Raw genomic sequence first — 15,963 nt, 5'->3', positions numbered from 1 at the left:
TCATGGGCGAGCGACGTACCGATAAGTCACTTTGTCCAGGGGGGGCTGACCGCTGCAGTATATGTACTTGCGGCGGTCGGCAAGTGGTTAACCTTCCTAGCGGTATTCCCGAGTGTGGCTCGGGGTTATATTTCAGTGCCAAAAGCGGTAACCCTGAGCCACACTCGGGGTACCGCTAGGAAGATCGCTGGATCCTGTAAGAGAGGGTACTCACCTTGTCCCCGGGATCCAGCGATGTGTCCCGGCGGTGTGCGGCGGCCGGATCTTCCTTCCGATGCTCTGTGCCCCGGCTTCCGTCTCCTGCGACGTGACGCTCACAGGGGGGTGGAACCAGCGGCAAATTCAAATAGTAAAACACACTAAACACACTGATACATTACAAAATAAAATAAATTCACATTAGTTGGCCCCTCAGTGCCCTTTCCTGCAGTTTTACTGTACTTTTTATGTATATATATATATATACATAATATAAGTATATATATATATATATATATATATATATATATATATATCTACATACATACTTTAACTTATTTATAGTTATTTATTATATTATAATTTATGATTTTGTGTTTCAAACTTTATCATACCCGAGATGTTATAAAGAACGCACAGTAAAAAAAAAAAATCATATGTAAATAGTTGGTTTGGGCTGCTCATTCTTAAGAATTACATGCAAAATAATGGTACCGCGTTCAGCACCTAAATTCCGAAAGAATCATACCGCCAGGGAGGTTAAGGAATATAGCAGCATTTTGCATCAATAATTTACCTTGCAGGTAAACGTAAAATATATTTTCAAAGCCTAGCCATAATCTCCACAGAACAGCGAGGGCAATATTTTAGGTTTGTTACAGTTTGTTCCCAAGTTTGGCATTATTATAAAATGGTTTGGTAACTAAACTATGGAAACTATTGGTATATCCACAAATGAATGAGCCCTCCTTAGTGCCCTTACTGGAATCTATAGTTGAGCAGGGTATAAAGTGTGGTATAAACTGTGTACATGATACCTGTTAGTGAAAAGTTATAATGTAAAGGGATCAGAAAAGGACTCTGGAAGGAACAATGGCCATCATTAACTATAGCCAGCAACAGTGGCGTACCAATGGGGGGTGTCAGCCCGGAGTCCAGCCCGGCACGGCTTCTCTGTGAGAAGGCAGCTGCAGTGACAGCTCCTTCAGTCCGTGCTGCTCGCGGGGGGAGGGAGGGGGGGCGGCGGGAAGAAGGTAAGTGCCTGCTGTGCAGCCTCGTGTGTGTGCTGGATAGGACGGGGATGGGGCGGCTGCATATAGATAAATTGATACTTTCATATTTCCCCTGCTGCGGCTGGATGATTTTCCTCCTCTTCCTCCTACAGGCATCCAGCGGCAGCAGGAGAAATATGGTAATATCAAGTCATCTATATGCAGCTGCCCCATCCCCCTCCTATACAACTTCTTTTACTGGCCCCCCAGTTCTCTCCAGCCCCCCCCCCCCAGTGCTCTTAACCCCCCCAGTGATCTTAGCCCCCCCCCCCCAGTGCTCTTAACCCCCCCCCCACTTCTCTTAACCCCCCCCACTGCTCTTAACTCCCCCGGTGCTATTAACCCCCCCGGTGCTATTAACCCCCCGTGCTCTTTAGCTCCCCCCGGTGCTCTCTACCCCCCCCCCCTGTGCTCTTTAGCTCCCCTCGGTGCTCTTCAGCTCCCCACAGTGGTTTTCATCTCCCCCTATGCTCTATGGCTCCCCCAGTGCTCTCCACCCCCCTGTGCTCCCTGGCTCCCCCCTCAGAGATTTCCACTTCCCTCCAGTGCTCTCCAGTTCCCCCTCCTACCCCCATGCTCTCCACCCCCCTGGTTTTCCCTGCCGGCCCTCCCGTGCTCTCTACACCCTGCGCTTTCCAACCCCCCCCCCCCTTAATTCTCTCCAGTTCCCCCCCTTGCCCTTCAGCTCCTCCAGGGCTCTCTGCTTTCCCTGTGCTCTTCGGCCCCCCTAGTGTTCTTTTATCTTCTATCATGTCTGCAGTCTCTGACCTTCTCTTGTTTTACATCTGCAGTCTCTGACCATCCCTTGTATCATGTCTGCAGTCTCTGACCTTCTCTTGTATCACATCTGCAGTCTCTGACCATCTCCTGTACTATGTCTGCAGTCTCTGACCATCTCCTGTATTATGTCTGCAGTCTCTGACCATCTCCTGTACTATGTCTGCAGTCTCTGATCATCTCCTGTACTATGTCTGCAGTCTCTGACCATCTCTTGTATCATGTCTGCAGTCTCTGACCATCTCCTGTACTATGTCTGCAGTCTCTGACCATCTCCTGTACAATGTCTGCAGTCTCTGACCATCTCTTGTATCACGTCTGCAGTCTCTGACCATCTCCTGTACTACGTCTGCAGTCTCTCACCATTTCCTGTACTATGTCTGCAGTCTCTGACCATCTCTTGTATCACGTCTGCAGTCTCTGACCATCTCTTGTATCATGTCTGCAGTCTCTGACCATCTCTTGTATCATGTCTGCAGTCTCTGACCATCTCCTGTACTATGTCTGCAGTCTCTGACCATCTCCTGTACTATGTCTGCAGTCTCTGACCTTCTCTTGTATCACATCTGCAGTCTCTGACCATCCCTTGTATCATGTCTGCAGTCTCTGACCATCTCCTATACTATGTCTGCAGTCTGTGACCATCTCCTGTACTATGTCTGCAGTCTCTGACCATCTCCTGTACTATATCTGCAGTCTCTGACCATCTCCTGTATCATGTCTGCAGTCTCTAACCATCTCTTGTATCATGTCTGCAGTCTCTGACCACCTCCTGTATCATGTTTGCAGTCTCTGACCATCTCTTGTATCATGTCTGCAGTCTCTGACCATCTTTTGTATCACGTCTGCAGTCTCTGACCATCTCTTGTATCACGTCTGCAGTCTCGGACCATCTACTGTATCATGTCTGCAGTCTCTGACCATCTCTTGTATCATGTCTGCAGTCTCTGACCATCTACTGTATCATGTCCTCAGTATCTGACCATCTCTTGTATGTCCTCAGTCTCTGACCATCTCTTGTATCACGTCCGTAGTCACTGACCATCTCTTGTATCATGTCCCCAGTCTCTGACCATTTCTTGTATCAGCTCCGTAGTCTCTGACCATCTCCTGTACTATGTCTGAGTCTCAAACCATCTCCTGTACTATGTCCGCAGTCTCTGACCATCTCCTGTACTATGTCTGCAGTCTCTGACCATCTCCTTTAGCATGTCTCCTATCTCTTACTCAAACTTAAACACATTGCTAATAGTATTTGCTATCTGTTAATGCCAAAGGTAGGACTGTGCAGGGGAGGCAGAAAGTGCAAAAGGGGGAACTGTGATTAGAGAGACGGGGGGCAGACTGCAAGGGGCACTGTGATGGGGGGCTGTGAAATGTGTGCAATAAATATTCTTGAAAACATTACAAAATTTTTGTGTGCGTTTTTACATTTTAAGGTGGTGGGGGTGCCAGATATAGGATCCGCCCCTGGTGCCAAATGCTCTAGGTACGCCACTGGCCAGTAAACTGAAACCTGAAACTTTCACACACGAGGCTATCAGTAGGATAAGAGGATCGGCAAGGCATTATCGTTGTGCAGAACTACTAAGGTGGAAGCAGAAGTCACATAAATTGTGAGTGTATATGGCTGCCAACATGTATGTACACAAGTATTTCTTAAAAGAGAAGTATGGGATTCTTTTTTCCCCCCATTATACAAGGTGGATGCAACATTGGTCCGATGCTGCATCTGTCCCCCGGGGCCTCTACACTGAGAACTGATCGATCGAACAGTGCCGATCGCTCATTTCCAATAGCTCCCTGAGTAGATGATAACAACTGGAATAAATGATAACAACCAAGTTAATGTTTTTTCAAGTCCAAAGTCCCTGTGGCCCTCTACCAGTAAATTCTAGAGCACTTCATGCTTCCCTCTGCTGACCAGCTTTATAGAGATGCCGACTTCATTTTGCAGCAGGACATGGCACCTGCCCCCACTGCCAAATGTACCAATACCTGGTTTAATGATCATGGTATCACTGTGCTTGACTGGCCAGCAAACTCACCTGACCTAAACCCCATAGATAATCTGTGCGGTATTGTCAAGAGAAAAGTGAGAGACATGAGATCCAACAATGCAGATGAGCTGAAGGCTGCTATTAAAGCAATCTGGGCTTCCATAACACCTCAGCAGTGCCACAGGCTGATCGCCTCCATGCCACGCCGCATTGATGCAAAAGGAGTCCCGACCAAGTATTGAGTGCATACTATACTGTACATGGTCATACTTTTCGGTAAACTAACTATATTCAATTTTTGAATTAAAAATCATTTTTTTTTATTGATCTTATGTAATATTCTAATTTTCTGAGATACTGAATTTTGGGTTTTAATCAGCTGTAACCTATAATCATCAAAATTAAAAGTAATTACTGAAATAAATTAACTTTTTGATGATATTCTAATTTTTTGAGATGCACCTGAAATGTAAAATAAATACATAACAGACAAATACATAACGGCTCAATTGTGCCTATAAGCAAAAACATCTGTTTTGCTTCACAGAAATAAAATTAATTTGTCATACAGCTTACATAAGAAAGAAGACTCTGATTGGGTGCCAAATAGTGACAATAGGCTATCTTAGACATTTTTATAAATTAGTTCCATATTATTGTTCATTCTTTTTTTTTTTTTTTTTCACAATAAAAGTTTATTGTATTATTCATTCTACATTAAAAATGTCATCCATTTCTCACCTTGTTCACCACATCCCCAAAAGTAAGGTTAGTAAGGGCCATTCCTGCATATCGTCTTAGAGCCAGGCTGAGTGGATCACTGTTCATTCTGTGCATCTGGTAGTCTACCTCTAAGAGTTCTGCAATTGCCTGTAGACCACCTATGGAAAGCACCAGACACACAGATTCCTCATGCAGAACTGCTAGATGCTATATTAGGTGGTTATAATGGTTTGGGTGAGAGGAATATGGAAATGGTAGGATGATGTATTTTGCAGGGCAAGTATTCTGCTGCACTTTACAGCTGGATTGTAATATATTGCTGCATAATATACATTAAAGCTGAACTCCAAGCAAACAGCTAAACCCACAGTTAAAATGTATATACATAACTTTTTAACCATCATTGTAATTGTGTTCAGCCAGTTTTGCAACCAAGTCACATCTGCTAGTAGGTAAGGCCAGATTGGTGAACTCACATTTTTCTGCTGCAGTTAGGCAATACGTACAGCTTGGGCATCAACCTGTCCCTGAGCTATGACTGGATAACACAGGAGAAGCATCACAGTGGTCATCACATTGCTCTCTCTATCTGTAAGCATATTTCAATTTTTGTCTGATAAAAGTGGACAAAGGAGTAGAGCCCAGATTGGCTCGAAATGTTCCTATCCCGTTTCTATTATAAATGTTTGTGCGCAGGCTAATGCAAGCACAGATTAGTTATGTATGTTAGTTGTATACAATATATATTTCTTATTATTTTTAATGCAAACATAACTAAATGTAATGTTGTTTTTTTTTAAACCTGGATGGAGTCCAGCTTAATGTAGTTTTGTCAGTAAGTTATTTAGTGGGCTTAAGCAATAATACAAGAATACATGTTTTACCTAGTTCATTCATTGCTCTTCTGTATTCTTCATCAAATGATAGTTTCATAATGGCACAGCTTGCTTGGCAGATCTGCGGTTCCACAGGCACAGGAGCTGAAATGAAGTCAATTTGCAACTTCAGATGCAACAAAGCCATATATTTATTTGTTTAACCTAATATACATGACATATTGACAATTGCTTCCTTATAACAAGTCAGAAAATGTAAGGCAAATAATAAATTTGTTTTATAGGTTTTTGTCCTGTAGCAGCTCTTCAATTTCTTCAATTTCTAACTTTTAAAAGCTCTGCTCAAGAGAAGGAACCACAAGATGTCTTCTACTAGCTAGAAAACGCTTCTCCTTGTGCCCCTCTGATACCTGTTTCACTTTGTCACTGATTTTATCACTGATTTCAGGCCAAGGCCTGTCAATTGCCACTCTCAATGAGAGTGCTTTTTACTGGACATAGGTTTAGCAGTCTTTGGGTCTTGGCTAAGATGTTGGGTACCAGTAACAAACTAAACTTGTTAAAGCAAAGCTCCAGTCTCTTAAGTGAAAATTAAAAGTCAGTAGCTACGAAAATTAGCTACGGACTTTCAATAAACAACCAACCATCTGTCCCACGATCTAGTGGTGTGCTCACCCCAGCCGGTTTCTCCCTGTGTCCTTCCTTGCAAGCATCTTTACTATGGGCACTCAGATGTGACAGCTTGCAGCTTCAAAGCCAGGTTCCCAATGCGCATTCGCAAGCGGGGCTGCTCTCTGTGACTGGTCCCATAGTCGTCTGGGACCTGTCATGTGCCCCAAAAGACTTCGGGAGGGAGGGGGAAGGAGAACTTTTGCTTCTGATTGCCTAGGTGATTGAAGCGGAAGTGGGAACGGGTACCTGTCAGAATCAGGTACCCGCTCCCCCCTCCTCCTTCAAAAGCTCAATTTCACAAACAGGAGCAGGGGAAGGGGCCTTAAAGCGGAGCATCCTCTTTTGGGTGGAGCTCTGCTTTAAATAAAAGCACACAGAGGAAAATTTTATGACCAATAAAGGTAACAGCAGACATTTTGTGAGAATGTCCTTAAAGAGGCCTTTTAGCTAAAAAAGTTTAGCATAGTTAAACATTTGCTTTAAATAATTATGACTATAATAATAGGATTTTCAAACCTCATTACTCATATCTATGATGCCATGGTGAGTACTCATGTACAGTATCTCACAAAAGTGAGTACGCCCCTCACATTTTTGTAAATATTTTATTATGTCTTTTCATGTGACAACACTGAAGAAATAATAACACTTTGCTACAATGTAAAGTAGTGAGTGTACAGCTTGTATAACAGTGTAAATTTGCTGTCCCCTCAAAATAACTCAACACACAGTCATTAATGTCTAAACCACTGGCAACAAAAGTGAGTACATCCCTAAGTGACAATGTCCAAATTGGGCCCAATTAGCCTTTTTTTCTTCCCTGTGTCATGTGACTCAGTGTTACAAGGTCTCAGGTGGGGAGCAGGTGGTGTTATCCCTCTTACTCTCTCATACTGGTCACTGTCAGTTCAACATGGAACCTTATGGCAAAAAACTCTCTGAGGATCTGAAAAAAAGAATCGTTGCTCTACAAAAAGATGCCATAGGCTATAAGAAGATTGCCAAGAAGACCCCAAAACTGAGCTGCAGCATGGTGGCCAAGAGCATACAGTGGTTTAACAGGACAGGTTCCACTCAGAACACACCTTGCTATGGTCCAAAGAAGTTGAGTGCACGTTCTCAGCGTCATATCAGGAGTTTGTCTTTGGAAAATAGATGTATGAGTGCTGCCAGCATTGCTGCAGAGGTTGAAGGGGTTGGGGGGTCAGCCTGTCAGTGCTCAAACCATACGCCACACACTGCATCAAATTGGTCTGCATTTCTGTCATCGCAGAAGGAAGCCACTTCTAAAGACGATGCAAAAGAAAGCCCGCAAACAATTTGCTGAAGACAAGCAAACTAAGGACATGGATTACTGGAACCATGTCTTGTGGTCTGATGAGACCAAGATAAACTTATTTGGTTCAGATGGTGTCAAGCGTGTGTGGCGGCAACCAGATGAGGAGTACAAAGACAAGGGTGTCTTGCCTACAGTCAAGCATGGTGGTGGGAGTGTCAAAGTTTGGGGCTGCATGAGTGCTGCTGACACTGGGGAGCTACAGTTCACTGAGGGAACCATGAATGCCAACATGTACTGTGACCTACTAAAGCAGAGCATGATCCCCTCCCTTCAGAGACTGGGCTGCAGGGCAGTATTCCAACTTGATAACAACCCCAAATACATCTCCAAGACTTGCTAAAGAAGCTGAGGGTAAAGGTGATGAACTGGCCAAGCAAGTCTCCAGACCTAAACCCTATCGAGCACCTGTGGGGCATCCTCAAACAGAAACTGGAGAAGCGTAGGGTCTCTAACATCAACCAGCTCCGTGATGTTGTCATGGAGGAGTAGAAGAGGACTCCAGTGGCAACCTTTGAAGGTCTGGTGAACTCCATGCCCAAGAGGCTTAAGGCAGTGCTGTAAAATAATGGTGGCTACACAAAATATTGACACATTGGGCACAATTTGGACATTTTAACTTAGGGGTGTACTCACTTTTGTTGTCAGCGGCTTAGACATTAATGGCTGTGTGTTAAGTTAAAGGAACAGCAAATTTACCCCTTTATACAAGCTGTACACTCACTACTTTACATTGTAGCAAAGTGGAATTTCTTCAGTGTTGTCACATGAAAAGATATATTAAAATATTTACAAAAATGTGAGGGGTGTACTCACTTTTGTAAGATACTGTATGTATGAGAAGTCTATTTACTGGCCAACATGTAGTTATTCTGCATTGATTTTTACCTGCACTTTCAGTATATTGTTAAATGAACAGGGTGGTGAGGGTGGTCCTCCACGGAAGCAGGTAATAAAGGACTGCGTTGTCTGCAGAGAATGACAATTCAGCTGGTCTGAAAGCAGTCCTTACCTTCCAACAGTAAGGTTGATTTACTAAAACTGGAAAGTGCAAAATCTGGTGCAGCTGTGCATGGTAGCCAATTAGCTTCTAACTTCAGCTTGTTCAAATACATTTTTACAAAAAAAAAAACTGGAAGCTAATTGGTTTCTATGCAGAGCTGCACCATATTTTTGCACTATCCATTTTTATTAAATCAACCCCAGGTGTCTGCAAAGTTCTAGTGCTAACATCACTTGGCAGAGTCAATGTTAGCAGCTTGAGAGCAGCAGAGCATCTCCTCTGCCAGGTAAGTAAAACTGACATTATTGACCTCTTTTGCCAAGCTCCCACTGGCAACCAATGAAAGGGGGCACTTTGCAGATGATCACCAATTTAAGAAGCATTACACTGACTACAAATAAAGGGAGGCACTATATTATTCAATTTAGTTTTGGATGCAGTGGGGAATCACTGAAACCCTGATATCATTTAATTGCTGTCTTTTTATAATTTTAAGAGGTAATTTCTCCAATCTTGGACTTCAAACTCTCCTTTCAGCCCCACAACCTATCCCTTTCCAAATCTTGGCACCTCAGCCTCCGTAAATATCTCCAAAATACACCCCTTTTTAACCAATGATACCACAAAGCTTCTATTTCACTCCCTGGTTATCTTTCGATTCGACTATTGTAACTCTTCCCTCATTGGCATACATTTACTTAAGCTATCCCCTCCTCAGTCCATCATGAATGCTTCCCCCAGACTTATCTACATTACCAACCATTCCGTGTCTGCTATGGCTCTTTACCAATCCCTCCATTGGCTTTTGTTTACCCAACTAATACAATTAAAATTTCTAACAATAACCTACAAAATCATCCACAAATATGCCCTCAATTACATCACTAACCTTGTTATAAAATACCAACCAAAACATTCTCTTTGCTCCTCCCAAGACCACCTGCTATCTAGCTCCCTTTTCACTTCCTCCCGTGCTCGCCTCCAGGACTTCTCCAGAGCCTCTCCCATCTTCTGGAACCCCTTACCCCAATCTGTCTATCTCCTACTCTATCCACCTTTAGGCGATCCCTGAAAATCTATTCTGTCTTTAACTTAAAAACTGTACTTTTACTTTCTCCATCCGCTCACCCTCACAGTTATTACAGGGCCCTCTGATTAATTTTGTAATGAATTATATTGTACCTATACCGCCTTCCATTTTGTAAAGCTCCATGCAAACTGTTAGTGCTAAATAAATCCTGTACAATAATAATAATGTAATGCTTTGCTTAGTATGTCTCAGTTATCTTACACATCTTACTACATTCAGTTCATACCAAATTCATAGGAATAGTTGTACACAACTTAAAGATATTGTGAGGTACCTGGACTACTGTCTGCTACACCATCCTTCTGCTCATGACATAGCATCCAATCCCAGCAAGTTTCAGTATAGGAACGTATCTGTTCAAGAATATGGAGGACTCTCATCTCCTTCTTGGCCTGTCCTTCATCGGGTTGAGAGAAGATCACATTATGGAGTGCAGCATTGGCTCTCATCCTTGCATCTTTGAAATTCTGAGAGTCCTTTGTTCTTCCATCCTGTTCCGTATCATGAAGGATCTGGAGTAGCAGTGGAAGGCAGCCTGATCTTCGCATGGCTTGGCAACTCTCTTGTGAGCTGGACATGGCCAACAAAGTGCGCGACATGTCATCTTTATCACGTGTGGCCAGCATTGACAAAAGCCAAAACACCACCTCAACCTATGATAAAATAGGCATTGATAGTAATCTACCATTGAAACCTAGGCTTGTGCAACTGGGTTATATTTACATTTAACTTCTATCACTACACATTTTATGGATAAATCATTTCCATGTGTACCTTATTTTCTGGTTGCCCTGAATTGTCTTCTGGTTGTGTTATAGTTTCTGGAACTGGTCTGTCCATAGACTCGAGGTTTGCACAGGGCTGGGGGAATATAACATAATATACCTTGTTAAAATGTGGTTATACAATCCTTTTATTATGTTTTTTTTTTTTCTGTCCAATTGTGACTTTTCAGGCCTGAATATTTTCATGCAAACCTGCTCAGATGAAGAATCACACAATTCATGAATTAAAGTATCACTAAACCCACATCAGTAAAAACTATCAATAAATACTGGATTACATGATTTTCACACTCACTATGAGATTAGTTTTCTGAATTCTGCAAAAAACCTGGTTGAGCCTGCTGCTCTCTATCCCTACCTTCTGTTCATGTCCCCAATTCAGCTAAGGATTTTGCAGCTGTGGTGGCAACTCTGCACATTCTCAGTTTTTAAGTGTTTTTTTTCTGAGCATTTCTTCCCCCCTGACATCTGAGCAGCTCATGTGACTATAGAGTCACACATTTGGGCACATAAACAGTGGTAAATGATCTTTCACTCCCTCCCTTCTCCTCTATACTCACTAACCAGATAAGCACAATGAGGGAGCGATATTACATGTAGAATAATGGAGGCTTCACCTCCGTTTTATTCTAAGACACAGGCTAGAGGGTCGTGCCACAGCCTGCGACTGGCAGAAAACCGCCCACACCATGGTATTGCCCAAAAATAATAAATTATATTTTAAATATATATTCGTATGACACATTCACATTTTGGATTCACATTTTAACAAAGGACAAGGAGATGAGGGAAATCTTCACTGTCTAAGAAGGGATTTCCCCAACTTTAGAGAGATTCATTTGTCTCACTTGTTGTGTCAGGGCAGGAAGTGAAGTGGAATCTCCCCAAAGGGACACAGAGAGGAAAATAAATTAGAGAGGAAAATACATTTTTGAGGTACTGACCTAAAGCCCGACAAATCATGACAAGTAGTAATCTGGAATAATGTTAGGAAGAGCCTTTAGAATTTCCCAAATTTGCCCCATTTGTATGTCAATTGACCTATAATATTTACATTTCTACTAAAGAGAATCCTTACAGAAAAGCTAAAATGGAAACTGACAAGAAAGGATGTCAAATACAAAATAGGCAAATAAACGTGTAGTAGAGAACCCATTTGCTCACATTGCTCAGATGCAGGTGCAGGCCCCTTTAACACTTTTCCCACAACTCATTGGGTTGCTACCAGAATACTCTAGTTCCAGTGGGTTGTCCTTCCTGTGCCCTTGGGACTGGGACCCCTCCAGCTGGCAGTTCATGTTATGTTACCAGAGCTACCCTGGAGTTCACTAAGAGGGGTGTTGTTTATGAGGATAAGCTAAAGTAACTGTGTTTGATCTGTTTAACTGAATCAGTAATTCTCAGTTGAGTGTTGTATAATTTGTGTAAGGGCAAGCAGTGGACAAGGGGTGCAAACTAGCTGTCAATGAGAAATGCAAAGGAGAGCTGTTCCTAAGTGATAGGTGGGGGATGAGTTGTGGAGAAGGGGCGAAGAGGCAAATGGTGGCTGAGTTGTGCAGAGTCAAGCTGTGGAAGAGGGTGTAGGGGCAGGCAGTGGTGCAGAAGTAAGTTATCAAAAATAATTATAGTGGTTATTACTGCATCCACTGACATCAGTGCCTGGAGATATTTCTGTACCCACTGACATCATTAGTGGGAGTTATTACTGTTCCCACTAACACCAATGATGGGGGTTATTGTTTATTGTTGCATCCACTGAAAATGGTGGGGGCTTACTGTATTCTCACTTTATATTCAGTGTACCCCAGTCCCTATTTTGTCTAAAACATAGCAAAGCAAAGAGGGGAAATTTGCTATACTACAAGCCAACCACAATAAAGTGATACCCCTTTTGTTGACCATTTCTACCATTTCTACCATGCCTACATACGTTCACCATTTTTCTCCTTTATCCCTTTAAGGTGTCCCTCCAAATGATTTTCAAATGTTAGCACTGTGCATGCTATAGAACAGCAGTTTCTCCTGTGGTTGCACCAATATGCTAAAATGTTCCTGCTTTTAGTCATTTGGTTCATTAATTTATATTTCGCATGGCAACTTTAAATAGGATCAAATGGGCAAATGACATAAAAGCATCTAATACCAATAACTCCATTTTAATTCTGTATTTTAATAAATTATATGAGAAACAGTAAAATTATTTTGCAAAAATAAATATTTTACCTGTATAGTTTGTTCTATTTGTTGCATTTCTTCCAGCTGTTGCTCAATTTGCTCCATACGGGAAGCCCGGATCTAACAGTACAAAACCAAGTTAAAACCATGAACATACCAATGGAAAGGTTGTTACTGAGACAGAAAGTGAAATTTACAGTTGACACCAAAACAGAAGGGGGAGAGGAAATATCTAAAAAGGGAAATGTCAAATGTGCACTTTCCTCTTCAATTTGGAAAGGCCTTCTGTTGTTTCTTTGGGAAAGAAAGTGAGGACAAATCTACTTAAGTGGGATATAAACCGCAATACAAATCTGAAAGAGGTTATAAAGTCCTAACCTTTAGTTTTAACTATTTGATACTACTATGCACATTAGGAGACTGTGCAAGTTATCAGAAAGAGATCAGGCAGCTGCCATGGAAGGAATGAACAAACACCTCAGGGGGCCTTTCAGTTCTGACCCTCAGTTGCAAGTGGAAATGATCATGGGAAAGAGAGAAAACCTTCTTATTGCTGCTCTGAGATGAACTGCCTACCCTGAACATGCGCAAATGCGATGTGTGCTTGACAATTTAAACACCATTTGGTATATATTGAACTTTAAGGAGAAGTAGGGCCATAGCTCTTTTGGCCCACTTCTCTTGTGGGTGTCAGGCAACTAATACTGCTAATGCTCATTCCCATGCAGCTAATGCTTGTGCACATGTACCAGCACACAGGCCAGCTTGGGCTAAAATCCAGCCATGCATTAACACATAGGCGCATTTGTGTGCGCCAGTGTGCACTGGCGCGCACGTCCACGCGCATTGGTGCCAAGCCGCCTATTTAAAGGGGATCCTGGTGTGTGCTAATCAATGGATGTTCTTCAGCTTCCCTGTGATCCTTGTTTCTGTGTTCCTGATTTTCTGACTGATCTTTTGTTGCTGACCTGGCTTGTTCCTGACCTTGTTCTATGGATTCTGAATACTGACCTTGGCTTGCCTCTGACTATTCTTTGCCTGTTTCCCAGGTACTGATCTCGACTTGCCTCCTGACTATGCTGCTGCATAACCGTGTTTAACACTGGCTCAGCTTGACTATGTCTCTGACTGGGGTAGTCATCTGCTACCAAGCTACCGGCACCAGTGCTTCTTTGAACATTTAACCTCTGTCACCACATTCAGGGGTGTTCAGACCAGAGCCGCAAGAGAAGCCCTCTTGTCAGCTCGGGCCTCCAACTAAGGTACGTGACAGTGGGTCACAGGAATGCACTTCATTTTGCACTCCTATGGTCCATATTCAATTCAAAGTGGGCTGTCAGCTGATGTCACTCAGCCGGTCCAGGCTCTGGAGGGACCCTGACTTTTTTCTTTTTTAACAGTAAAGTTAGGCAAGCAGGTATAAAGAACATTCACAAAACAATGAGGTATAGTATACATGGAGATAGCATATAAACATAAAGTCACATGTACCTTTCTGGGCATAATAAAAAGAAACAGAAAACGACATGAGAATTAAATGTCGGAATACATTTAATCATTATCTAGACGTCTTTGTGTGAGGAGCTGAGGTCTGTAAACATATCTAAAACAGTAATTGCTGGTCAGTGTAGTCACCAGTTTTGAGGGACAGAGAATCTTATCAAAGGAGACTTACTGGATTTCCCCCCAGGGTGTTATGAAGAGAAGAAGTTTGGAGAAAGGAGTAATTCAAAGGAAAATGATGACAAGAAAAATGAAAAGAAAAAAAAAAAAATTAGGAGGGGGGGGGAATAATTAAAATTATAAAATATAAGGGGGGGGAGGGGACAGATGCTAATAAGGGGGAAGGTACATAGAACAGGCAAAAGAAAGAGAGGAGGGGGACTGGGAAGGGCCCTTTCCTGAGAAAAATGGCCATATTTGTGTAACCAACATTTGGGGTCTACGTCCCGCTCCAACTTCTACAGAAGTTTACCCATTCCAAATGCTAGGAGGTAGGAGTCGATAGCTAAAAAAGACCTCTAGGCCTTCTGCCAATGACAGGAGGTTAAAGATGAAGTGATCCAGCCGTAACCCATGCATTCCAAACTTTCCCAAACTTCCGGGAACATTTATAATTCATGTAGGTTAGCTTATATAAAGGAAGTACAGAGTCAACTAACAAGCGCCACTGGGCAACCGTAGGGGTAGCAGCTAGCTTCCAATTTTGTAGAATTAGCTTTCTAGCATAAAAACACAAATAAAATAATAATAGCTTTGTGTGCCTAGACTGTGCCACTGAGTCAGTGTTACCCAAAAGGAGCAGTTTGGGATCCAACGTCACAGAGAGATGGGTGACCATATTAATGTCTATCACCACCGCCTTCCAAAAGTCCTGGATGAGCGGACAATCCAAGATAACATGGAAATATGTCCCCACCCCCTGTTGACATTTAGGACATGTCTCCGGGTGTGTAGGATATATCCGGGATAGACGTTGAAGGGTGTAATATGCTCTATGGATGAATTTAAACTGAATAAATCTATCTCTGGAAGAGATTACCGTAGGTTTATACTGCTGTAATCCCAGAAACCATTCCTCCCCTGAAAGGGCAGAAATATTTTCCTTCCAGGAGGGACTCGGACTTTAATTTCAGCTGGCTCAGAGATATTGCTGCGAGACTGAGCCAGCCGCTCCCGCCCCTCCTACCAAAAGCTAGGCCACACACGTCAAGAAGATCTGTTTATATTAGAGAAAACAAATATAAAATTATCTATAAATAATGTAAAGGAATGTTAGGACATCAGTGCTATAAAATAGATTATTGATCAACAGGATTCAAACAATTCAGCTGCTCATTCTATTGGTTGGTGTTAAGGTTCATGTAAACCCTGCCCACATTTACCACGGCCGCTGGAAAACGCAAAATGCAAATTGCACAGCAATTTTGCAGCGTTTTGTGTTTTCCTGTGGCTGGCAGTCAAAATGTTTCTCTCCTGAACGGGATTCTTCCACGTTCAGGCATGGGAGGTTAAGGGAGGTTGAAGCTCACTTAGCCGCAGCACCTCCTAAGCTTGTTTAACTCATTTACTAAGCTCTGAAACAAGTGCACTTGCAGTACAGAGAGAATATTTACCTTTAGTAAATCAAGATGCCAAAAAATGTAAAAACTAATGGAGCACAGCAACCATTAGAAAAAGATAGGCTATGGTGGTATCAATGACAAAACAAACACAATGGCACACCGGCCTAGTGCCTTATCCTATAAAAAGGTTTATTTAAATAAAAAGGTATAAAAATACTCACAAACGAGTTTGTGATAAAAGCATATCAAAT

General features: G+C 42.5%; 1 protein-coding gene across 1 annotated transcript in view; it reads right to left on the bottom strand.

Moving 5' to 3' along the window:
- Window positions 1-15,963, bottom strand: part of APC2 (APC regulator of WNT signaling pathway 2) — a 118,676-nt gene that overhangs the window by 15,648 nt on the left and 87,065 nt on the right. The window contains exons 8-12 of the mRNA XM_082264002.1: window positions 12,696-12,767; window positions 10,462-10,548; window positions 9,962-10,340; window positions 5,635-5,730; window positions 4,769-4,908 (exon numbers count right to left, since the gene is read on the bottom strand). Coding sequence (XP_082120128.1) covers window positions 4,769-4,908; window positions 5,635-5,730; window positions 9,962-10,340; window positions 10,462-10,548; window positions 12,696-12,767 — 774 coding nt within the window. The remainder of the gene's footprint in view (window positions 1-4,768; window positions 4,909-5,634; window positions 5,731-9,961; window positions 10,341-10,461; window positions 10,549-12,695; window positions 12,768-15,963) is intronic.

Source organism: Pelophylax lessonae (assembly GCF_965119305.1).
Source record: "Pelophylax lessonae genome assembly, chromosome: 1".
NCBI classification, from domain to species: domain Eukaryota; kingdom Metazoa; phylum Chordata; class Amphibia; order Anura; family Ranidae; genus Pelophylax; species Pelophylax lessonae.
Note: the sequence above shows the minus strand (reverse complement) of the source record. Positions and strands in the feature narration are given on the sequence as shown.